Source organism: Telopea speciosissima, chromosome 11 (genome assembly GCF_018873765.1).
Source record: "Telopea speciosissima isolate NSW1024214 ecotype Mountain lineage chromosome 11, Tspe_v1, whole genome shotgun sequence".
Classification (NCBI taxonomy): Eukaryota; Viridiplantae; Streptophyta; class Magnoliopsida; order Proteales; family Proteaceae; genus Telopea; species Telopea speciosissima.
The window spans coordinates 49,727,029-49,753,842 of NC_057926.1; the positions used below are offsets into that span (position 1 = coordinate 49,727,029).

At 37.9% G+C, this 26,814-nt stretch overlaps 1 protein-coding gene and 1 long non-coding RNA gene across 2 annotated transcripts; one reads left to right on the forward strand and one right to left on the reverse strand.

The window, feature by feature from the left end:
* Positions 1-6,445: 6,445 nt before the first annotated feature.
* On the forward strand, positions 6,446-6,742 carry LOC122645449. The gene is made up of 2 exons (XR_006330452.1): positions 6,446-6,568; positions 6,652-6,742. It is a non-coding gene; the product is annotated as an uncharacterized LOC122645449 (long non-coding RNA).
* On the reverse strand, positions 6,659-22,860 carry LOC122645442 (protein RFT1 homolog). Its single transcript, XM_043838743.1, has 14 exons — positions 22,632-22,860; positions 22,428-22,507; positions 21,691-21,785; positions 19,893-20,053; positions 19,601-19,752; positions 16,452-16,570; positions 14,137-14,300; positions 13,904-13,978; positions 9,932-10,003; positions 8,350-8,487; positions 8,038-8,193; positions 7,394-7,446; positions 7,083-7,261; positions 6,659-6,738 (listed from the first exon to the last, which is right to left on the reverse strand). Exons 3-14 carry the CDS (start codon positions 21,708-21,710, stop codon positions 6,678-6,680), a joined length of 1,350 nt encoding a protein of 449 aa, XP_043694678.1. The 5' UTR covers positions 21,711-21,785; positions 22,428-22,507; positions 22,632-22,860; the 3' UTR covers positions 6,659-6,677.
* Positions 22,861-26,814: the final 3,954 nt, after the last annotated feature.

Genomic DNA, 26,814 nt, shown 5'->3' on the forward strand with positions numbered 1-26,814 from the left:
TAATATCTAAAAAGATAAAAAATATATATATATATATATTTAATAATACATGATTACCATATAGTTGAAGAGTTTAAATCTATAGCAATCGACATAGTGGTGTCCTCTTGCTCTGTATAATTTAGCTATATTGAAAGGTGGTGGTAGTTGGAGAGGGGGGGGGGGGGGCTTAGAGAGATCTAATTACCAAACCAAAGCAACATTCTAGTGTATAAAAATAGGGAAAATGTTTTCTGTGGGGGCCAACAGGACATGCCCCAACACAATGGTGACCACTATGACCACCCCGCCCCGCTCCCTATAAAAGGTGAAATTTCCAATCCTGAGATACCAGTGCATGCTCTCATTGGCTGCCACGCGTATGTGGCCCCTGCTCTCCCCCATAGAGAATGTTCTCCAATAAAAATATTAGTAGTTAAGAGAAGTAAGAAAGAGTCATAAACAAACAAATCATATGTGAACCACTCTCCTAATCAATCTAACATGAAAACAATATCCATAAGAAAGAAGGGAGCAAAAGACAATCATGCCAAGATTGTTGGGGGGTGGGGGAGGGGGGCTTTCCCTGGCAAGATTTAGGTTTTGCAGAGCCTGTTGATGCCAAAGAACATACAAACACACACCACTTCAAGGGGAGATGAAAGTTGGAGATAATACCCATTGGAATCAAGTGTCGGGCTCCTCTAATGCCGAGCTACCCGTATTGCCATGTGTACCCCAGACACAGCAAAGCGTTAAAAAGACCGACTTACCCCTGCCCGAGTGGGGGTAAGATAGTCTTTTCCACCTTGTTGTATCTGAGGCATACGGAAGTAGAGGATCCAGATCCTTGGAACCAAACCTGGTCTAAATGGGTTTGGCTCCATTCATCTCAAGTCTCAACACTCTCAACACGTTTTGGAGGGCCCGGCCAGGAAATTGGACTTTAGTTTTTGGCAAGTGATGGGTTTTGATTCTTCTGAATTATACAAATAAAATTGAAAGGATGGTTTTTAAAGTTTGAACCTTTCTGAGTGTAATGATGGTGATCAAGAGTCTTAGCATTACCATGAATATGATAGCCCATTACTTTGCAATAACTTTTGCTCAACTTTATGTAATATTATATAAGAAATATGCATATTATAATTAAGATTTTATAGAGTAATTAATAAAAGTAATAACATAATTAACAACCGAAATTAACAGAGTAACTAGTGGTAATAATGATAACAATGGTTTCATTATTCATCCACACTTATTTACCAACATCATGTAACTAATATATTTCATATAAAAAAAAAAAAAAAGAAGCATGCATCATGTAACTAAGGGTGCAAACGGTTGGTTCAGTCTGATTTTGGTCGGGTTTTTTTCCGGGTTTTTATGTATATTAGATCATATCGAAACTGGACCGATAAGGGTCAGTTGTTAGAGTCCAAACCCAACCAGTAGTTCGACCGTGTGGGTTTTGGTTTCTTATCAATTTCTCTTCACGGTCTCGTATATGTCCTTTATCGATTGGAATAATTATTAATGTATAAAAAAGAAAAAAAAAATCAAAATTTTCTATCGACGGTTTGGCCTACTCCACTCCATGGCTGCGAGAGTTGTGTTCACTCTCCAATCCATGAGATGATGCATTTTTTTTTTTGGGGTGAGGGGTGATTTGTTTGGTGAAGCCACTTTTAGTTACAATGTGTCTATCACTATGACAATTTTGGCCACATATAAGATAAACCGGAGAGCATTTTTTGCAATGAAAATATCAACTTCATAATGATCTATTGTTTTAGGGAAAAGTTTGGTCACGTTGTCGAGCTGCCCAGCCATGTGTTTGTCTCTCTCCTTACTCTTTATGAAATTACGCCCATGCCCAACCCATTGTGCCTTTCCCATTGGTGCATAGTAGTTATAAGCTTCATATAACAGCACTTGGTTGCATGAAGAATAACTTATCAGTTATCCAGATTCTGTCAGGCTCCTCTTCAGCTATGCCTTGGAGAATCGCTAACATCATTGCTGATTGTCGAGCTCTTAGTTCATCCTTCAACCAATTATCGTTTGTTCACTCGTTTAGGGAGGCAAACGCAGTGGCTGATTGTCTAGCCTTTATTGGGGCATCGACTCAATCTTCTTTGTTTTGGCAAGACTCCCCCCCCCCCCTCCCTGTATTTTCCTTCGCTTGTACTCTGATTCGTCTGGAATGTTTTTTTAGCGTTAATAAAGTATTTTCACAAAAACAAAAAAAGTTACATGTAGATTAAGTCCCTTTTTTTTTTGGCCTTTTTCTTTTTTCTTTTTGCTTTTCTCTCATCTATACTTGGTCGATGGACAATTTATACAGATAAGACAACCGATTTTCCATCCTAGTTATATGCAACTTACTAGACAAACAATATCCTCCAATTAAGATTTTTGTTTCATTATTAATGCTAAGGTCTCTTTCACTTATGTCACCTTGATTGTGAGAGAGTATTCTACCTTTCACCCCAAAAGTGGAGAAAAGGGAAACTCCTAGAAAACCAACAAAGAAATAAAATGGTGGGGGCTAAAAGGGGAAATATATTTGAATGGAGAATGATGGAACTCATTAATCTCTAATTAATCCATATAAATCCATTATGATTTTAAGACAACATGTTATGTTCTTGGATCGGGCTCCTCTGTGGTTTGGGGTTGTGCGACCATCATGTTGTGCTCAACTCCCAGGTCACCACCATAGCACAGATGCTTATTCAATGGTTGGGCGTTGAGCTCATTTTAAATTTGAATTTTGGATAGTATTTTTGAAGAACTCGATGCCCAACCATTGGATGGTCATCTGTGCTGAAGTGATAACTTAGGAATTGCACGCAGCACGATGACCGCACAATCCCAAGCCACAGAAGATCCAAATCCTATGTTCCCCTTCTATTTTTTTATTAAAATTAATTTTCTATGAATTTTGTTGAAATTAATTTTGGGGTAATGGTTAATGGGGTTATTTCAGTTGATCGACTAGGGCTCTTTTTCTTTTGGGAAGAACAGTGGAGGAGATTTGATGGGGACTAATGGACTATTAGTGTAGGCACTAAAGGATACCTTTTTTATTTGAGTTTGTGACACTCTGTGTTCTAGTCCCTTCCGTCCTTCCTTCCAAATAAGTTCTCTTTAAAGAGCAAATGTGTCGGCCATGTGTTTGTTTATATTTCAAGGAAGAAGCTCCACCTCCATGTGTCAAAATTCAATTACTACTTACTACTTCTGTAAAGAAAAATAGAAAATCATGTGGTGTTTATTTATTTATTTATTTATTTTTATATGCTATGGATGATAAGTCTGCCATGTCCATATGGTGACATGGGTGCCCTGCCACTCACGCTGGCGTAGGGTTATGTAGATGCATCTTCTCATAAAACGAAAAATTCATCTCTCTCTCTCTCATGGTGTGAGATATCTGTATCGTTAGCTACTAATTCCGATCAGTATCGGTATCGCTAACTACCAATCCTCATCCCTAATCAATATTGTATCGATGAAATGGTACAGTTATACTAATACAGATCGGTTATATTGGGTTTGAGTGGACCATTTTACCCCTCAAATTGAGACCGATATGACGATATCGATATTGATATAGATTGATTGTACTGAGTTAGATTGGACCATTTTGCCCCGAAAACACCAATACCTAAGTTGGGTTTTTTATTTATCATTTTACCCTCCCTTATTCCAATACCAACATCACAGTATTAGTCAGGTATCGGTTCGATTATGATTGTTAACGCAAACACCAAGTAACATGAAAAAATAAAACAGATTGAGACAAAGATGACACAAAGATTTAACGTGGTTCACACACCAATTTGGTGTGCTACATCCACAAGCGATATGGAAGATGATTCACTATGTAATGGAAGAAAAATATAGTGAAGATCTTTTAAGAACACCAAAAGTTACAGTGATCTCTCCTCAGAAAATGTCAACACAAAAATTCTTAGATCTCAGTTCTCTTTCTTACTCATACAACAAGACAATAAACACAAGGTAATACTCCTCAAAGTCAGATTAATCCATCGAGTCGGGTCAGGTATCGGTCCAAGCCATCCGCTACCATCATACAACAACAACAACAACAACAACTAACTCTGCCTTATTCCAACTGAATGAGGTTGGTTACATGATCCTTGCCAAAACAAAGAATGGAAAATTGACTGAAAGTAAAACGAATGAAAAAATGAAGGCAAAAGAGATGAGAAGTGTAACATAAGAAAAGAAAGTAAGAGAAAGGAGACAGTCCAGGAAGTCAAGAAAATCTCAGTTAAACGGGATCGGCAACGTGGATCCTTGTCCTCTAATAGGCTCTAACCGAAGTCATACTTGGTACAAGACCCAAACTACTCATGTCATTCTTCACAATCTCTCTTATGGTCATTCTCGGCCTAACCCTAGCTCTTTTAACTCTTTCAATCGGGACAAATCACTCCTCCGTACTAAGGCATCTTCAAGTCATCGTTGAACATGGTCATACCATCTCAAATGATATTCTCGAAGCTTGTCATAGATCTGGGCAACTCCCAAATCAACTCTTATTAAATCATTCCTTACTTTATATCCTTCTTAGTTTCTCCGCACATCTATATTAACATTCTCATCTCTACTACACATAATTTTTCTGACACTTTTTAATTGTCCAACATTTTACCCCATACATCATAGACCTCACAAAATTTTCCCTTCGCAACGCCACCAAAAATGTCAAAGCAGAAAATTGGACCATAACTTTTTTTTTTTTTTAATGTATTTTCTTGTCTTCACTGTTCATATCTAATAATCTAATATCATTCACTTTCAGTACTCATCACTATCAGACGGTATCTTCTGTTTTTTTAGATCTGATATCAGACTGGTGGCGATCAACGACTGCGATTTCACGTCAACTTTTCAATGATGTGTGCGTCACTACAGCTTGAGAAGATGATGAGGGGCTTTATGGGTGAGGAGGTTATTCTTCTATTGGGCCCCCATTACCAAATATGTTTGACTTTGACTCCAAATATTTTTGTCATTAAGGCCTTTCTTTTCTATATAGATTCTAGAAGCATCGTGGTTTTGGGTATCATATCGGATCGTGGTATCAGAATAAGGGAGGGCAAAATAGTCTAAAAAACTTTTTGTATCGATATTTTGAGGAGCAAAACGGTCTGTTCTGTATTAGTATCAATATCAATATCGACAGGAACTGATATCATACACTAAAACCCAAGACCTAAGGGGATAATGTGACATATTCACATTAACCATCAGATAAGCACCATGAAACAAAACAAATTGGTTCCAAGTGGAGATCTAATTTCGATCAATTTTGATCTGATTCAGCTCTGTCAATTCATATTGGATTTTTAGGGTTTTGTTCTATTCTTGTTGACTCAAAATTGGAATTGATTCCATTTACTTGAACCTTGCTTGTCTTTAATCGTTATATTTATTAGATTCACGATTTGTGTTGAAGATATGGGTGGAGTCAAATGACAAGAGGATTCCAAAGGGATTGAAGTGAATAGTTTGAATAGAGAATTGGAGAAAGCTAAAGGGTTTGGAATTATTGATGATGTTTTGATATATTCAGATTCTAGGGAGATAATACTTGCAAGGACCGAGTTTTTCTTCAGCTACGGTGAATGGGGGCTAGCTTTAAATGCGTGTGAGAGGTTATTTTGGGAAATATACTAAAGACATGGGCCTTGAGTGCCCAAAAGAGGTTCGATTCATCTCGGCCCAAAGGGCAAAAGATCAGTTTAAAAATGAAGCATGTCATGAGCAGAGATAACTCCCAAAACTCTGAGAGTAATACCTAAAAGCTCACTTCACTATGTGGTAGGTATATTTAAAAATAGGGGGAGAGTTCTCTTTCCGAGAGTGCAACCACTATCTAGCAAGGAATGGGAGCACACGCAAAAACATCAACAAGGGCATGATTTCCACCTTTCGTTGGGGGCACAGTGGTCATTTTGCAGGGGCTTCTGTCTAGCGCAAGACCTACACTCCCGGACAAGCTCTCTTTTCCTTTAAAAATACATTTGTTCACGAACTATTTCGTTTTGAGATAAAGGCCTTGGGTTCGAAGTTTCAAACCATTGTAAAGAAACAGCAAAGTTTATTTCTTCCTTTTTCCTTCCTTCACAGCATATTTTAAGAACAGGCAAGAAGACTAGGGCTTAAAAAACTATGAAATGGCAAGAAATGAATTCCCTTCAACTAAAAGGCCATATTCAACAACATCAATAAACAAATGAAGGGAAAAGGTTTTCTGAGCCGCTGGAGTAGGGTACAAGAGTATCTGTATCTATCTCTCTCTCCTCATATGAAATGACCTCGCTTCGTTGCCCTCCTATGTACGATACCATTTTGTCGCATTTCATTGGGGTGCTCTAAACCATTTTCTCAAAAAAATAGAGCTAGAACGCTTTATATCATCTATAACAGCTTCGGGATCACCGCCACATCATACATCAGATTTTAAGATGTTGATCTATGGAATGAAGCACTGCCTGATGGGAAACAAAAAGATGGTTCTATCTCCGCAGCCTCAACTGCACCAGAGAGAGTATGCCACATCAACCACAGGGAAGTGAAGAAGGAAAACAAGAATCGAAGCGAAGATAATAGAGAGGATAGGCATACCTTGAGGTTCAAAGAAGTACAGTTAGTTATTTCTATTCAACATGGTCCCGAAAACGGATGATTTTGTTGATGAAAGGCCTCTCATGGTGATATCTATTTGCAAATAGTTCAATCAATTAATTCCAACGCATAACAAAAACACAAAGAATGGCTTAAAAGAGATCAATGAAATGTAACAGAGATGAAAATCCCAAAAAGAATTAGTTTCTAAAGGGATGAGGATACTCCACAGTTGTTCTTTAGCTGTTGTATAGCTACTATAGGAAATCAAGAAACAAGCATTTAGGCAGAAATTAATGATAACTAATTCTGCATCTCGTCCCCAAAATGCTTTATCCCTTCCTTTCATCATAGCTACATGAATCACAACAGGTATGACAACTTTAGAGGATTCTCGTCCATCTTGAATTTGAATGGAAGTACAAGAGAGTACATACATTACAATGGTGGATATACATAAGCATGTCAATCCAAAGGATGAATGAATGAACATGGTTGGCCAGAAATTTTCCCGATCTAGAAATATTCGCTCAGATATGAGAGTAGCAACACCTGAAAGAAGCAAAACTGTCCAACCAGATGGCAAGCACTGATTGAATGCGAATAAGCTAGAATCCTGTGGAAGGTAACAAATAAATCTGAAATAAGAACCAATTCAATATCAAAAGTTCAATAAACCATTCACGATCTCATGTTGAAAGCCCAGCAGACTTATATTGAAAGAATGTGACGGAGAAATTTTTTGCACCTGGAAATAATGCATAATGAATACGGCAGAGTAAAAAATCCTGAAAATCATATCTTTTCATTGCAGTCAAGAAAGAAGCCAATGCTTTACTTTCAACCTGTTTTTTCCCAAAGAAAATAAGCCAATTTTTCAAAACTCAATAAAACATTAATAATCACACATTCTTTCATTAGTGTAACAATTGTATGGGAGGCCACATCACTATGGGTATTTCAGTCTCATTTCTCAATAAATGAATAAGGGAATGTACCAACCAAACTTTGAAATACACAATCAATATAGAACCAATGAAATGAGACACAGAATTGCATAACCCCAAGAATTAAAACCAATTTATTCTTTTGAACCAATGGAAAAGGCTGGGCATGCTGTCAGAGTGCCCAGCAGTCATCCTCTTTCCTCCCCCTTTGGAAAAGAACTCCTTGCCCTCCTCTGTCTAGCCCTGTGATGGTGCATGCCGCTAGCTTACCGAAAGCTGGCGGCATGCCCAACCGTCTCCTCCCCCAACCCCCCAACCCCCCCCCCCACACAAAAAAAAAAAAAAAAGGCTGAATAATTTCTTCGAAAAACCACATCCTTTTTGTGAGACTATTGAACAAATGGAGGAAAAGGAGAAGGGAGGGACCAAATCTTAGAAAGGATACTTAATGAATTAGCCGCAATTAACCCAACTGCACCAGCTGAGCGTATGAGCAGGACATTCAGTACAATGTAAATCCCTGAGAATATAAATAAGGAGCCGTTTGAATGCTTTAGTTGTTCCTCATTTGCCACTGCATGTAGAAACGCTTCAGATGTTCCTGAAGCATAATCAAGGGAGTCAATATTATTATTGGAGAAATGCATTTGTCATCATTTAGTACATGGAAGAAAGAAAATTCTCATCCTCATGATCACCGATATAATTTTCCAATTGCAGCATTCCATGATATATTGAAAGATCAAAGGTGACTTACCATTCATAGCTAAAACAATGACATAAAGACAATAGTAACGGAGTGCAGTTGGAGCTTCTCCATCGCTCCACTTCCTACCATACAAGACTCTAATAAGAGCATAAGAGTAGCTTGGACCAAATGCCATAACAACCAGACCTACAGAAAATAAAGTCAAAATTTAACCATCATATGGCTGTTGCAATAACCCCGGAATTCATTTACTCACACAGCTTTAAAAAAAATGTTTTTACTGAAAGTGTAAATAAGAAGCTAGGTTGTGCAAGCATACACAAAGTCACACATGTATTGTTTACATTCCATGTTCAATAATAGGAACAAAAAGGTCTTCACTTCATATCACACAAAATTCGGCAACTCTGCACTCATTTTTTTCTTTACTGACTATGCACTAAACCTGAAAACTTTTATCGGTTTGTGGGCTCACATTTGGTAGAAACCCATCAAATGTCCTGAGGTGTGTTGCAGACTACCAGGGGGGAGGGTGGAAGAATATGAGTTCCTTTTGTGATATCACACCTGATCCATAATTTCCCAAGTTTATGTTACTTCAGAAATCCAGCTTGAAGTTCTTAACATACCTAGATTCTGAATGGGTTATTGATTTCATAGATTGGGGTTTCTTAACCAGTTCTCTGTTTCTCAATGTTCTCTCTTGAGAAGCAAGAAATTATTTGTCACATTCCAGCCAAAACTAAGAATGAACGTAGCACTCATATTGCAAAGATCTATAGAGATGGTTTGTCACCAGGCTTCTGGCAGATTCCAAAACTTATTAGGTGTTGACATAGATGCTATTCAGAAAGCATCAAACTTTCATGAGAACAATAAAACAGAGATTGCTATTATGGGCATTACAAATAAATGGAATACCTAGTCTTCCATATCAAGCTCCATTTAGCCAATTTCTTTTCCAAATCACACTATAATGTTTATGTATTCCACATCATGCTGCATTTCTCAGAACCTGAACTTGGATGGTGTGTGTGTGTGGCTTCTGGCAGATTCCAAAACTTATTAGGTGTTGACATAGATGCTATTCAGAAAGCATCAATCTTTCATGAGAATAATAAAACAGAGATTGCTATTACGAACATTACAAATAACTGGAATGATTAGTCTTCCATATCAAGCTCCATTTACCCAATTTCTTTTCCAAATCACACTATAATGTTTATGTATTCCACATCATGCTGAATTTCTCAGAACCTGAACTTGGATGGTGTGTGTGTGTGCAATAAATTTGTTCTGGTTATAGATCTAGGCTTCTCATAGCTAGTGAGGTTAAGTATTTCGAGTTCTACCATTATAAGTTGCCATGGTAAGTTGGCAACATTAGTCAAAGAGTACGCCACCCTGTCGCACAGCGCACGTCACCCCTGTGCCCTGACACAGGGGGGCGCGAAATGACCGCAGCACCCCCTCGAACCCCGGACATGACTAGGGGTGCGGTGGTCATTTTGCATGCCCCTGTGTTAGGGCGCAGGGGTGGCATGTCTGGTGTGACCGGGTGGCGTTCTTTCTCCCTTAAACAACTTACTTTAAACTAATTGAGTTCAAATAAATAAGAAGAAATACATACCAATTAAAAGAACAAGTTTTAGTGCATCAGAAAGGGAACTCCCTATTTTCATGTTTCTTTGAGGAGATTGCCCTGCCAAGAAAGAACAAACATTGAGTCCCTTAAAAGGATTGATCTTACATCTATACAGTGGCACAAAATGTATTTACATACATCACACATGAAGCTAGTAATGAAGTAAAGAGTCCGGAACCTCTGCCATACTGCACACCAGAGGCCACGTGTGCCAGCGTGGCACACATGACACACATGGCCTCTGCTGTGCCGCAGGGTGTGCAGTAGGATGTGCACCGCACACCCTGCAGTACGGCAGAGGATTTTTATTATGAAGTAAAACTCAACAACCCTTTTGGACAATCAAACTACAAAGTAGCAAAAGAGGTTGGAAGGAGAAAATATGACATCAAAAGCCATCCCAATTCAACAAAGCCTTATCTCAACCATCTGGAGGTTAACTCATACAAACCCTGTTCCACTACCCACTCTATCTAGGCCTATATCTTCTGTTAAATCATGAGCACCCACGTATATGCTAACTAGTTTAGCCCAATTAAACTTTTGAGATTTCCCTTCTTCTTCTAACACCCCCTCAACTTAGACCATCACTTCCAAAACTTGATTATTCAAACAAAAAAAACCAGGAAAATCAACATGGAATTTGAGAGAAAATAGGAATGTGGTAGGGAAAACAAATTGAGGAACACCATATATCAAACCAGAAGTTAGGAACAGTCCAGACAGAATTTAAATAAGAGCAAATAGTGGGTATCGATAATCTGGAAAACAGGGTAGATTTAGGTATTATGGGAGAAAACTGATATCTATCAAGATATAGATCAGATAGAGACACCAAATCTGGATCAAGTTATCTTCAAAGTGTGATCCATCAACAAGAATTGCCGGACTTTTACACTGATTTAGATGGTTCAACTATTGTAATCAGATTAAATGAAAACAGAGTACGGAATGGAAAGGTCCTAACAGTGAAGCGTCACCCCAATTTGAGTGATCCGATTCATATGGGAATAGCAGCAGAAAAATAGATAAAATCAGGAAACAGCAAATTTCTGCTGTACCCCGTTTTCCTAATTTATTTTTCTAAGCTTCAACTAATCATGTTTTCTGATTCAGAGATAATAGAACTAACCTGTGGGAGAGAGAACAGACCTGGAAAAAGAAGATTTGATAACCAAGAGTAGCAGGACAGAAACATAACAAACATCCAGGCCATGACCACCTTGGGATTAGCTCTACAAACACAACACTCGAGCAACCCAAACTCAAAATTGAATTCTCAATTCAATATCAAAATTGTCGGTTACATCCCTAAGGGTCCTCCCTTCGTAAAGAATTATAATTTTAACTTAGCTGCTAACTCAACTCTCCAAACGATACTAAAGTTAGACTGTCGAAGTAAGTTTCCTGATTGAACCTGGACTCAACAAAAGATATTTAACTAATCTCAGATAGAACCATATGCCCAAATTTAAATGAGGACATTACATAATATTTCTTATAGACACAATACCAATCATATATAACAAAGACCAAACTTAGAAAAAAGACTCTAATTAAGCCTAAATCTCTTTAAATGAGGCTCAATCCCATGGCTTTTAAATCCAGGCCTCTTATAATGTAGAATACAAAGCACACAAGGTCCACTGCACAACAGCACTTGCTTGCCTGCATCACCAGTGCAGTTATTGATCTTTGTTGTACATGTCCAAACCAATTTGTTCACCCCTCTCACCATCCACATGCCCAAGGTTTCTGCTAATAAATCTATTACCAATTCTATCATTTCTAGTCCTGTCAACATCCATTCATTGGTCTCCACACTTAAATTTCAGCCAAAAGCAATTCTTGCTGCCTCTGGGTGGAAGGAACTTTTAAGTCTTTCAGTCGGCATTGAACTGAACAGGATCCACAAACAGGGCTTGTACAATTAAGAGTTGCCAACTCCCCCCCTCCTCCCCTCCAACGGGTTTCATTAAGATAAAAAAGACTCCCGCCACTGCGGCGTCTGAGGAGGGTCATAATGTACGCAGCCACCCCTGCTTTCGCAAAGAGGCTGTTTCCAGACTCGAACCCGTGACCACTTGGTCACAATGGAGCAACCTTACCATTGCAACAGGTTTCATTAAGATAGATTCCAAAAATGTGCACTCTCGATGAAAGCAGAAAAAGTGACTGACAGACCATTCAACATTTCCCTTTAAAGGGATTGCTGGGATGTAATACAAAGACGTAAAATATATGCAGCTTCTCAGACCACTTCAATCAGAAGTTTCTGAAAGGTTATTTTAACATTTCAGCTATGGAAATTGGGAGGTCTACTGATGAAGATCCATCACCAAACTGGGCTTGTTTGCTTAGGAATAAGTCTAGGGTTGTATACATGTTGGGCCTTTGATCCTACGGCTTTTCAATGTAAAAGGTTGCATACAGGATTAGCTAGTTTGTTTCTTAGTTTATTTTTAAGTTGTTTTGGGTTAGTTCAATTGACCCGGTTCTATGTGGTTCAATTTAAGTTGCAAGTATTTGTTATTAAGTGTTTTAGTTAGGCTGGATAGGATTCTATTAGTCCAGTCCTGTTTTGAGTCTGTTTCATTTAATATTTCACTTTCCTAGTCAATTTACTATTTGGTTAAGGATTGAGTTAGGCCTTTCCTTTTTAGTGGTTGAGTCTATTTTTGAGTTTTCTATACAAGGTTGTAAAGGGGGAAAGCATTGTACACGAATTTGAAAATTAAAGGAGTTGCTTTTGCTGCTCTCTTCTCCATTGAAGAACCCCTTGTGTGTGATCAAGGTTTAGGTTGGTGTTTGATCCAATCGAACCACCTTGCGGTGTGAAGCCTGGGTGTTTAATTTCTGTTTGTTCTTGCTATTCCATCTTTCTTTCCTTCCATTGATTCAAGTATTGATGTGATGAATTTCCTACAATTCATCTTCTAGTAACTATTGTTCTAGTTCAGAAATTCTGGTTCTAGTTGAGATTCATACGCATCACTTTTTTTGAGATTAAGCAAACCAGCTGTTAGATCTGACTGAAATTTGGATTGAATCTTAAGAACCCTAACTTGAGAACTCAATTAAGTTTCACCCAATTCTGACCAGCCGATTGACTGCTGGAGTGAAATCTCTGTTTTACCCTTTTGCCTTGTTAAAACCCTTTTTCAGATTTGATTTTATTTCTGATTTGCTGAACCTAATAAACTACTGTTTATAGGTAATTTTCATGTCTGAAAACCTGCAATCTTTCTTCAACCTCTGAACCCTATTCCAGTAACCTATTTACCATAATACCCTCACTCCTACCCCAATAAGGAATCAACCAATAAACCTATTTTCTGTCCCCTTATTAGGCTGCAACTTTCAACAGCCTCTCCTTTCCCAACTTCTAAGTTTTAAACCATCCTTCGATAAAAGATCTTGTTTGGCTACTGGTTTGAGCAATCAAATCCAGTACTTCAATATATACTAATATTCTAACAGACATAACATTGCAGGTCACACTCATTCTCTTAAAAGGCTAAAACATCACAGCTTAACAGCCTATCCAATAAGCAATAAGTTGTAAACTGCAAAATTGATTGGAGAAGCAGAGCAGGGAAGAGAAAGTAAGGAACAAAAACATGTAACTCTTGATTACATGAAGAAAGATGCTTGTTAAATTTATGTATATTCTTGTATTTGGCAAATCTTTTAACCACCAGCTTATACACACACACAGGAGAATCATAAGACCTAGTTCTCTTACATTATAAGGTCACCTCTAAATGCAAGTCATAATATAAAAACATGCCTATGTGGTCAGCAACAAAACAAAAGAAATAAGGACCACAATTCTAATTTAATAATTCACCAAAGTGAAAGGATCCCTGATAATACAATCGATAGTAGAAATAAACTATGGCAGGTCATTTGCACTAAAGAACAATCCGGCACAACCAGGAATGAGAAGAAATAAACCTGACGCAAACCTTGCAAATGTAGTGTAAGAACTTTCTTCAAAAGGAAGAAACACCAATCTCACAACTAAACTACCTGAAAAAAGAAATGAAAAGACTCATCTAAGTACACTAACGAAACAAAAAAGGTAGGGAATGTAAATGATGCTTAATAGGATCCATTTCAAGTAAATTTCAGTAGGTGAAAGGAAAATTCCTTCCATTAAGTCAATAGGATTTAGAGTGTATATTAACCTAATTTGTCTACTAGTCCATACACAGCCTGGTTGTAGGGTGTATCCAACCATACAAGTATCATCTTTTCTCCTTCTTGTAGGAGCAACTTCCAGAAGGATTGACCAGTAAACAATATACACATATTTTTAAGCTGCTGATCGTAATCCGTCATCTTTCCTTTTCTGCATTCAGAATATATGCAAGTTGATTATATATATAAAGAAGGGGGAGGGGGGAATGCATGTGCAAATGAAAACAACAGGAATACCGAATACCCTTAAAAGTCTAACTTCAGAGGTGCACAATAAAAGAATGAAATGAGAAATAAATTAATCAAAACGGAGTAATAAGGTTATCAAATAAATATAATTTAAGGAAAATATCTAAAAGAGCCCCTCAAGGATCAGCTTTAAGCCCATACTTGTTTACGCTTATCATGGATGATTTAACTAGAGACATTCAAGATGAGGCTCCTTGGTGGATGCTTTTTGCTGATGATTTTGTTTTGGTGGATGATACAAAAGCAGGGATTAACGCCAAGATGGAGTTATGGATATCAACCTTGGAATCAAAAGGTTTTAAGATAGCCGGAGTATGTGGTGTGTAACTTTGGTTACACTAGGACGGATGATGAGGTGGTGAAAATTGATGAGAGGGAGATTCCATAAAGTGATTATTTTAGATATCTGACCTCAATCATAATAAAGAAGGTGATATAGAGGATAATGTTTCATAGAGAATTAAAATAGGATGGATGAAGTGAAGAGATGCGTCCGCACTCTGTAGTGTTGTGTGATAGGCTTATTCTTTTAAAACTTAAATGAAAATTTTATTGGACAGTCATACGACCGTCTATGATGTATGGTGTGGAATGTTGGGCCATTAAGAAGCATCATATAGATAAACTCAATGTAGCAAAGATGAGGATGTTGAGATGGATGAGTGGCAAAACTAAGAAGGATAAAGTAAGGAATGATCATATTAGAGCTGATTTGGGAGTAACTCCGATACATGACAAGCTACGAGAAGTCATTTGAGGTGGCATGGCCATGTTCAACGGAGGCCTTTGGATGCTCCAGTACGGAGGAGTGATTTGATTTGGATTGAAGAAACTAAAAGAGCCAGAGGCAGACCTTAAATGACCTTAGAAGAAGTGGTGACGAAAGACATGCATAGCTTAGGCCTTGTATCAAGTATGACCTCGAATAGAGCTGATTGGAGGGCAAAGATCCATGTAGCGGACCCCATTTAGTTGAGATAAGGCTGAGTTGTTGTCATTGTTGTAGTATCTAGAAAAGCCCCTCACAAAAAGGATCTCATCCAAAATAAGCATTAATCACCTTTAAATATGAAATAAATAGAAGACAAAATCCTATTTACCACATCCCTACAGTAGCCGTCATTTGCTAACATAAGCAAACTGAATCAGACAAACATATTCTCAAAAAAAGAATTTTAGGTATCTTTTTCACTTGACCAGTCTAACAACTAGACAATATTTGGAAGAGAGAAAGATTTCCAACAAGCGTATTTGTGAAACTTGAAATACAAATTTAGGGGTATTTTATCATTTATAAACATTTCAGCAATCAGAGAGCTGTGAGAACTAAGAAAGAATGAAAATAGGTTGTCTTCATGGCTTTATCAGATATAAGAATTACAAACTGGACTTTTTGGATAATATTCTTTGTTTTGAGCAGGCATTTAAAATTTAAGAGGGTCTGAAAATGGGGGAGGGAGAAGTCTAAGAGAATAATGGGACTTCAAAAGAGAAGGTAGGGGCATAAAGAATAGGATGTACTAATAGCACATACATCATGGTCAATTTTTTACTTGGAATAATATCTGCTTAGCAGGATGGCATTGGGGAACGTTAAATGCTTAGAGATACACAGGACTTTCAGGGGTCTCCACCTCGTTTTACTCTTTGATGGTCAATGTAATAATAAGATGAGAGATTTTTAAAATAAAAAAGTAAAGGAACTAAGACTGTTACCAAACTTGAAGCTTTTATCTGCTTTTGAGCTATGTTAATCTTTTGTGCCTTTTATTTTCTTCATTATAAACTAAAGCGCCATCATGTAATGGATGGCCGAGCTAAAAGATCCACATCATTATTGAAACGAGTAGTTTATAAATAGATATATACCTAAAGGGGAAAAGGTCAGAACTTCTCACCAGGCGAGTGAGAAGTTTATCTACTTTTGACTGATGTTAATCGTATGTGCCTTTTATTTTCTTCATTATAAACTAAAGCATCATCATGTATTGGATGGTCAAGCTAAAAGATCCACATTGTTATTGAAACGAGTAGTTTATAAATAGATATATACCTAAAGGGGAAAAGGTCAGAACTTCTCACCAGGCGAGTGAGAAAAAAATAGCCCCAATATCCTAAGAACAAGCAAGCTCCATATGCAGTCTGTGATAATGCAAATACAATAACTTTTTCCTGTAAAAAGATGGATTACCATTGTGAAACAGAAGCTTTATATAAATGAGGTCAATAGGCCATCAGAAGAAAATTCAAACTGTTCCAACCAACCTACATAAAAACAGATTAACAACAAGGTCTACCAACAACCTGAAAGGAAATATTCCTCTGGATCATGGGGTTTATGAATTCCTCTAGCTGACGCTGCAATTGAAGGAGCTGGTCTTTATCATGCAAGGACCAATGAGTTCATATTGGGACAATAAATCCACTGTTAGTATGGGCTACAACCCTGTGGAACATGGCACTACTTAATCAAGGAGAAGCTGCATTAAAGACATGTTAGACCCCACATGTGAAGATTACAGATCAGCGCAAACAACCGATTGGTCGGTTGGTTGGTAGCTTGCCAGTTGGAGTGCATGCCCCCCAAGAGGTCAAGGGATTGACTCTTTTGGTTTGCATATTCTGCCAAAAAAAGGCACCCCCTCCCCCCTTGGTAGTTGTAGGATTCTGTAGGCTTGTCTTAGCCTTTCCTTTGTAGCTTAGATTAGGATAGACCCCCCAAAAAAAAGGTTACAGATCAGCAGTTCAATATCTTAACAGAACAAATATATAATTCACAATTTCATGGTATCTTAGGCAAGCTGATGTAGATCAAGGGAGGTTTCAGCACAAGTATTCACGTCAGAACAAGCCCAAATCCTAGTCTTATGGGTTAAATAAGTAGCCTAATGGGTTATATGGGCCATGGCCTTTGTATTTTTATGTTTTTCTATTGTAATGGGCCTATTTTGAAAGCCCATATATGAAGGATAAGTGGCCCATACGAATTTAACTAGTTAGTTGTATCTAGTCCTCTAAAGTTGTGAAGTCTTTGGGATATCAATAGTTTCTTAGGTATGTCAATAGGTTAGTTTCATTGTTAGTTGTGAAAGACCTTGAAAATGTAAAGTTCATTAAATATCTTGAAAATTCCCAATGTAAATCCTTGGAAATGTAAAGGCCATTAAGTCTAGGAGAAAGTCGCAATGAGAGGCTACTGACTAGAACCCTCCCTCTATAAAAGGGCTGCTTGTAAGCATTTTGAAAAAAGTTTTTAAGAAATTTGAATGAAATTGAGTTATACAATTCTTCTCTGAAAAATAGAGCTGTAGTGAGATTTTGTTCCTGGTGAGAGGCTGGGGTGGTTGGAAACGTGCTATGGATGTTGAAATGGATGCTCTGTTGGATCATCGGATTTGGACTCTTACTGACTTACCCTCAGGGAAGAAGCTTGTGAGGTGTCGTTGGGTGTACACAGTTAAATATCTTCCCGATGGTTCAGTTGAGCAACGCAAAGCTCGGTTCGTTGTAAAAGGCTTTACTCAGACCTATAGTATCGATTATTTTAAGACCACCTCTCCAGTGGTCTACTTAACTAGGTAATATTCAAACAAAGTTTGATTGCAATCCAACGGTCAGATTTTCAGATATTGAAGAATCCTACTAGAACTAGGATTTTAAAGAAGAAAATCCAAAACATTGATTAAGCAGAAATAATATACAAAATCAAAATAAGAATGACTTAGTTCAGAAAATTCAGGTTTTGAATTGAATAAGGAAACTTGAAGATCAATTTCAACATAGAGTTCTAGAACAGAGTTTGAAATCAAACAAGAAGCTGAATTGATAGAAAAGTCTTCAAGGTCTAACCAGGAAATCAATTCATCAACTTAAGATGAAATTAAGCAGAAAATAGAAATTGAGACATTCCAGCAAACAAGTAAATCAAAGAGTGCATAATTTAGGAATTTCTCACCTGAAACTTGAAAGAGAGTGGATAGAAGAAAGGATAGTAGAACCAGTTTCTCCTCCTAAACCGAAGGTCTGAAATCCACCAGCAGCTCACCCAGAATCCCCTAGATTCTGCTACTATATCCACAGCAGTCTCACTCAGAATCCACTGAACACCACTCCTGAATCCACAGAAGCACAGGTCTGAAATCCACAGAATCAGCAATGCAACAGCTTCTATTCACTAGAAAATTTGATTGGTAGAGCTAAAGCATAGTTGTCAAGGAGTCGCCGCCTAGGCGTCCAGGCGCCTTGGATCGCCTAGATGCCATGACAACTATGTTGTAGCCCATTACGTTTATTATAGAATTAAGTAAAGCTGTCTCAGACTCAGCACAGGAAAATCCTAATCCAATTCTGACCAGAAAAGTGAAAACAAATCGCACACTGAACCCCTCCCCATCAACCAGCTGCTTTGGAGGAGACCTAAACTGACAAGGACTTTAAAAAATAAAAGAAACTTACTTAAAATAGGACTGAATTAATTGTTTCCTAATCCAGCCTGAACTAGAACAGAGAATAACAATAAAAATGGGAAAATAGAACTCAAAAACAAGCTAGAAATTTGAATACAACAGGAACCATCCCAGTATCCAATAATAGTACAAATCAGATTGTAAAGGAATTATGAGTTTAAAAAAAGAGAGGGTTCTCTGAGCAAGCAGCATAGAGGAACGCACCACTGAGGTGCAGCAAAATAGTATCGCACATTAGAGGGAAACAATGTCATTTCATATTTGGATGGAGAGGAATTTTAGGAGATGGACTTCCAAATCTAGATCTTTCGACTTGATTTGGAAGGACATCTCCTTCGAAGTTTCCTCTAAGATCAGCACTATTCCTCACCGGTCCCTCATGGATACCCCAAGGAACAGGCACATTGTTGTTCCCTTGGGTCTGGATAGTAGTATGTTGCAGTCCCCTTCTAGTTTAAGGAGGACTTGACTCTGGTTTTCTTTCTTCCCCCCCCCCCTCTTTTCTCCTTCCGGCCCCCTCCTGGGGTTTGGTAATACTTATTTATTCACCAAAAAAAATGTCATTTTATGTGAAGAGGAGAGAGATAGACACAGAGATGCTAGCGTACCCTACCCCAGCGGCTCAAAAAAAGCATTTCCCTTGAAAGAAAGGCTGCAGATTCTGTTGCTCATCTATCATATCAATCCATAATACCAGCACATAAAAAAGATTGATTACCAAATGCTTCGAGCTTACCATGTTAGTCTGCTTGGCAATGAGGAAGTAGAGTGTCATGCAACGCGAAAGAGTTGCCACAGTTTCAACAATTAGACGCAATTCAAGGAGTAGCAAATTCTGTGAAAGAATGTATAAGGGTTCTGCCAGTGGCTCTAACATGCATGCAAATCCTGCCATATAAAATCTTAGATCTCATTTAGCAAGTTTGGACCTCAGGAAAAAAAATTACAATAGTTCCCCAGAATGTACCAAAGTCCATAACGAGAAGAGGAGGGGCATAACACAATAGGACGGGGAAATTAGGAAGTACCATGAATCAAGATAGCTTGTCCGTAGGAATCAGTGAAGTTTAGTGCCTGCCACCAGAAGACAGATATGCATGCTACAAATGTAAAAAGAATTCCTATAGGGAAAGTCATCCATGCTACTTTCAATAGCTTTGCAGCATTTACTTCCATTTGTGCACTATCACTGAAAGAGAAGAGTAGTATCTTTTAAATGGTATATAATAGTACACAAATGGATAAATTTATGAATATTTTATTTTAAAAAATGTCAGTAGTTTGCATAAAGGGAATAGCAGAGCAAATGATACAGATGCAGCGTAGGACAGTACAAAGTACAAACCGCCCAATGTCTCCTACCTAGCAAATATGTTAGAATAAGAATCAATTGACCCAGACACTCAAAAACATTAGCACTGTCAAAATTCTCATATGGCGATAAAAAGGTAAAAAAAATGGTCCAGAAAAGGTCTCTTTGTCCAGTATCTATGATCAAACAACAAGGTTTAATGTGACCTAAGAGCCAATCCTATCGGACCAGTCAAGTGGTAAACTGGTAGTTCATCTGTACCACAAATGATTCCCATTCAATTATGGGTTTTAGTAGGTGTAAAAATCAGCCAGTCGACTACCCTAAAATTGAAATATCCAGCTGCAAAGAAAGGATAACTTGATGCCCTCTGAACTTATCATTAATGTGCCACATGAAGATTCACTAACACAAATGATGTATAACATGGTGAACCAGTAAAAAAGTAATTGATTATTAGCATATCAAAGCCATGTGAGCACTCCTTCAAATGGCATGACACTACCTATAAAATATTGATGTCTCTATATGCTTCTGCCAGCAGTGGTACACAATGTGCCAGGGAAAAAAAAGAACCAAGGACGGCAACTACACTACCTATGTTTGAGAATTTTAATTTTTGTTTGCATAGAGGTACCTGCACTTTAGATAAAGAACTAGGCATTATAATCTTTCCAAACCATAATTACAAAACTATAAAGGAAAAACAAATTTGTTCTTAAGGATTGGCTTTAAGAGAAGGAATCTCGGGAGACTTTTATTAATAGTATCTTCATCATCCTTTCCCTCCTGTCTTCATTATCATCTCCCTTTATTCATTCCAATGAGGTCCACTAGTTCATCTTTTATTTCTGTTCACAATGAAGGTTGTTTTTTCTAGTGTTAATATCTAATTTTTATGATAATTTAATATCTCTGTATTCCCACGCCATGATTTCCAGACATTAATTTGACGACACCGATACTAGGTACTTAAACTATGTACATGGGTAACACAGAAGCAGACAATTAAAACGTGGCAATTTATTATGAGATTGGATTTATCATTGATGAGTTACACAATGGTCTCCTAATGGCAAGGGTTGCACAAATTTCCAAATCTATACAGAAGGAACTCAAGTTACTACCTGGCCAATTAAACTTTAATAATATTCTTTTTTCGGGTTTTCATGCTTGTTCACTAATTTCTAAACCGTTCACCCTGTTTCTAGTTTACTAAAAATCTAGCAGCTTTTACATGTTAAATTTTAAACTTGAATCCTATAAGTTGGACTAAGTGCAATAAGTAGACCACTAGCAACCAACATCGATGATGATAAGGTGGGATATATGAATGCATTGAGAAAAGAAATAAATTAAGTAAATGAACAAAACCAAAAGCAATAGCTCAGAAGTAAATATAAGAAACATGTCTGAACCAAAACTGTCAGAAAACCAACAAGCATAAATAAATGGCATTACAATCGAAAAAGAAGATATAAATAATCACATAAATATATGCAGAAAGAAATTACCATCTAATATCTGCCCTCATGCAGGCTCACCGAAAGCCCTCCCTACTTAGAAACAAGATAGACGTGACAAAAAGATGAAATTGTACTGCATAAAGCTGTCATTATAAAGAAATGATTTAAGAACCCAAAGCAAGTCCTAACTCATTAGGACCCAAATTAACAGGAGACAGAAAGCAAGAGAATCAATAGAAATGATGATTTAAGGTAAAGAAGTCAGAAGTACGCATCAGAGTATTCCATAGAACAATGGTAACCAATCAAAAAACTCCAACATTCATATAACGAAGCCAGGGCCAGTTCAATAAATTAGATAACTTTACCTCAAGACTATTAAAAAAATGAATACAAGGGCTCATGTTAGGGTTCCATCAATAAGAACAAAAAACTTACAAAGGGAGGGGAGGGGAAGTAGCCAATGAATAAGAATGCATGTCCCCTGTTTAGTTACGGTGAATATTACCCAAATGGACCACTGATATTCACTTTGAGCATTTATCAACACTGAGCGACAGATCAGGCTACTTCCCGGTTCCCACAGTGCAAAAACTGAAGAACTCCATATTTTGCTCAAACTGAATTACTGAGCTGTAATTGTACTTTCAAAACAACAAAGAGAGAAGAAAAAAAAAGATACTGAATTTGTACTGGTAGATGCATTGCTGTGATAGAACTAAATCAACCAAATCACTAATAAACAGAACTGAGAAGTAACAGAGGTTTTTTTCTTTTTTTCCTACCGCGTAGTCCTCTTCCGTTAGGTGTCTCACGATCCACGTATTGAAAATAAAAGGGATTCCTCTCGATAAGAACTGTGTGGCTGAGTTCCCAAACATGACAGAAAAAGATTAAACCTTGTGATTAGTAAAAGAAAGTTTTGAAATCATGCAAAAGATATATATATATATATATATATATATATGTGAGATTAATGCGAAACTAACCCAACAGATACTTGAAAGTCCGGGCAAGTGTGGTACCATCACCATTTCCGGGCTTTGAAGGTCTTAGAGATTCGTTCGACATCTCGAATTGTTTAGAAACCTTCTCCCTCTGCAATGGCTGGCGATCAAAACCTTAAATTGAAAGCAACCCATAAACAGACAACCATTACATGCTCCCCAACTCCCTGATGGATCGACAGTTATTCTCCCGGGAAAAACCAGGGATAATTAATATAAAGGAATTTATTTTTGAGTCGTTTTGTAATTTCTTTTGGTTCCCCTTCCCTACTGTATTCAGCTCCCTCCCTCTGTTCTGTGACTGTCGAACTCATTGGGCGCTAGGAAAGTTGATAGAATTCTCTAATAGGGAAAAAATTCTCTGTCCGGGAGTGTGGCCTATACCAGCACTCCCATGAGTCTATCTCTCTCCTCCTTATGTGAAAAAACACATCTATCACCTTGTTTAAAGGAGAAGAGATATAGACTTATGGGAATGCTGGCGTAGGCCACACTCCCATACAGAAAACTGCTTCCCTAAACAATCTGTTGAACCTGAGTTTTACGTCGAAGAATGCCTTGCCCTGCAACTCTGCAAGTACTACCAAATCTTTCATAAGGCTTCCACTTTCGTTGTCTGGTCATGTATCCCCTACATCAGCATGGCCCAATGAGAGCTCGCAGGGATCTATTTGGTTGGAATATTTTCTTTTATTAAGGGTTGAGTGGTAATTTCATGTGGTCTTGTGTCTAGGTGTAAGAACCATGCGACTAGTAGCACTATTTGTCCTATATATTTATGGGAAGTAGTTTTAGAATGTTGTATCTTCGTTGAGTTTATAATGTCATTTCATTAAAAGGGAAGAGAGATAGACACAAGAGAGGCTAGCATACACGTTTTCCTCTAGAGTTCATGTTCCCTATATTCATTGGAGGTACTTATTCTTTTTGGAGAGTATGGCCAATGAGAGCGCTCATTGGCATCTTGTGATGGGATTTTCATCTTTCATGGGTCTTTCATGGAAGTGGGGTAGTCATTTTGCTTCCCCTCTTTGTGTGGGTGTGGGCAGTACACTCCCACACAAAGAATCTTTCTTCATTTATTGTTGGAAAAAGGCTCTCTGAGGGTACACTAGCACTTTATGTTGACTACCTCTTTTATCTTTACTTGAAATGTTTTTGCTACCCTTAAATGTTTGATGCTACTTTATCACATCCCCTACAGGGTCGTCTCCAGGGAGCACAACACCTAGGGTGCTGCCAGGGGGCATCTAGTGGCTGAGCTATGTCGCACACATCTCGGTGCATGCCTAGAGATGTGTGTGGCACAGCCCAACGACCGGTAGCACTCAAGGCATGCTGAGCTCCCAGGAGTCGAGATAAATTCAATGAGCTTCTCCATGCCACTTCAGATATCCTCTCTCTACATTGGTAGCAAGGTTTAAAAAATCAGTGAATCGGATTGGGAATCAACTGATTCATATGGGAATCGGCTGAGACGCAATCCCAATATCTATCATTTTTGAGTCAGAATATTCACTCAACCGGCAGGAACCGAGTTCATCACCGATTCCTAGTTTTAAAACGGTGATTGGTAGACGGTTGACCTTGTCTATATAAAGAACCTTTTTTTCGTTAGGGTTTTGTCCATCAGCTGCAGCGCATCTCATTCCTTCTCCCCTTCTCTGTCTGCGACTATTGCCATTGTTCCTTATCCTCTTCTCCGCCGGCGACTGTGTTTCCGTCACCAGACAGGTACTCTCTCTCTCTCTCTCTGTATATATAAACTTATTCACTGTATTTCACCAACAAAGACAAAAACCTTAACTCCAAACCCACCATTTCCAGTTTCCACTCTCTGCGAAATCTCTTCTATAGACACTGGCAATCCGATCTACCCCCACTCACTTGCTGCCCGTTTGCTCTGAACTCCACTCATCTTTTTCGTCAGTCTATCTCATTCCTATTCTTAAAACTGATGCGATGACCAGTAGGACTCCAGTCCCTCACTCATCTCCTTCGCAAGTCTCTGGAGAATCAAACATGAATTTCATTTCATTCAATCTCTTGTGGTTCCTCTGGGCTGTAGAAGTTGACTGGTCTTTTCATTTCCTTGACTTTTATTGGGTGGAAACTTTTCCTTCTTCATGTGTTTTGGCCATTATCTGGATTTATATGTGTCGACCTGGTATAATTTGAAATTTGTTCGATCTAGAGTCACACTAATACGATTGTGCTGATTTGATTACATTATATCCATGTAAAAAATGTGATTTTTACCCCTTTTTTAGTTTCTTGTTTGGGATAAAAGTTTGTTTGGTATTTGGTTCTGTTTCTGTCTACATTATTTTATATACGCTGAATTAAGAATAATTGGACTATTTTCTGAATGCTTAACTGGGAACATGAGTACATGACTGCTCATAAGGCGGAGGGCCAGAGGCGGTGAGTTGCAAATTTAATTTGCTTGGGTTATAGCAATTCTCTATTCCTTTGATATGAACCTAGATATGAAGAAAACGTCAAGGTTGCAGCAAACTGAGCAACTTGCATTTCTTAAGAATGTAAATTTAGTTTTTTCATTTAGTGCAAATCTTCAAGCCTCTGAGTCTTTTCATTTAGTTCAATTCTTCAAGCCTTTGGAATATTAGTGTGAGATAGTTGGGGACTTCTCTCAGCTCTCCAATCAATCAAAATCAAATTGAAAGGAGATATTTGTAGAATAAGAAAGAAGGATCTAATGATAATTCAGAGTGAGAGCTCTCACCCGAAAAGCAAGTATCAATTTGAGGAAATTTTGTACTTTTTTTAATGGCTTTTATGGTCCAGGTTTCAATCGATAACTTCTTGCTTTGCAATAAGTTTTGTAAGGTATACTTGTGTTTTATCGTGTCCTTAGAGTTTGCTTTTCTAGCAGTCATATTACACCTGGGTTGAATAGTGGGAAAGGGATAGAGTGATTTTTGAGTCTAGTTTATTGAACACGGCCAAACTGAGACCTGTATGGCTGGGTCTGGTCTAAGATATCACAGCCTGACATAGGACTGGACTGGGCTGAGCTGGGCTAAGAAAACCTAGGGTTGGGCAGAGGTTTTCCTGTTGCAGCCCTAATATTATTATTATTGGAGGTTACCCTTTTTACCTTCACTCTTACAGCCCAAGAGAAGAATAAAGCTATAGGGATTGAAATATGGACGGTTCAGAATTTAAAAGCAGAGGGAACAAGGTAACCAGAAAAGAACATGATTGTCCCATTAAGTTGTAGGGATATTGACGATTTTCATTCGGTCAAAGATTGCAAGTGCAAAATGTTGCATCCGAATAGAAAGTTGTATAGAGTATTGTGAGAAGACCTAAGAAAGTATTTACAAAACTCCTCATTTGAAACATCAAACCCAAAATCGCAATCTCACAATCCCCCTAAGACCCCTAAAAATTGAGTTTGGAAAAAGCATCCTAATCATAGATCAACTTTGCAGAAGGAGGTATTAGAAAGAGAAGCGATTTACGTATACAAACTCACACACTCAACGACGCCTAACAACCAAGACCAAACAAACTGGGAAGATATCAAACCCGACAACGTTTGCAACCAAACAAAGTTGTCTTTACAAAGATGGGGGAGGGAAAGAAGAAATAGAGAGAGACCTACAATGGACGAGTGACTTCAATAAGAGGGAGATGGTGGTAGGGTGTAGAGAAAGAAAGGGGTTATAGGACTTTGGTTGTTTTTCGATAGAGAAAATTATTTGATTATAAAAAATAAATATAAATAAATAATAAGGGTACTTACAATCTGAGAAAAGTAAAAAGAAACAGAAAAAAAGACAATGAAAGATAAAAGGTGTTGAGTTTCTAGGGGTATTTTGGTCTTATTAGAATATGTTACAGCCTCCTACATTGTCAACAAAGGGAGGCTGCCTTCATTGTCAAAGCTAGGCGGCACCCTCCTCCATTGTCAAAGTTAGGTGGGGGGTGTAAATTTTAATATTCTTTTGAGAGTCCATATAAGATATACGAGGGTTGGTTCTTATAATAAGAAAATCTATTCTCCTTAACTCTATCATTTCTCTTCTTTTTTGTTGCAAGATTCTGGTATTGTAACATGGTATCAGAGTTGTAACCAGTAGTTGTTTTGAGAGTCGTTCATGTCTCTTCTTTCAGATGAAATCCTATTCATAGAAGA

What these genes read in the sequence shown, in the direction of transcription:
- LOC122645442 (XM_043838743.1), bottom strand. Translation starts at nt 21,710, where the DNA reads ATGAGGGCAGATATTAGATG. An exon ending in TTGCCAAGCAGACTAACATG is followed by an intron (nt 16,571 to 19,600) that starts GTAAGCTCGAAG and finishes ATCTTTTTACAG; the next exon opens with GAAAAAGTTATTGTATTTGC. An exon ending in TGGACTAGTAGACAAATTAG is followed by an intron (nt 13,979 to 14,136) that starts GTTAATATACAC and finishes TTCTTTTTTCAG; the next exon opens with GTAGTTTAGTTGTGAGATTG.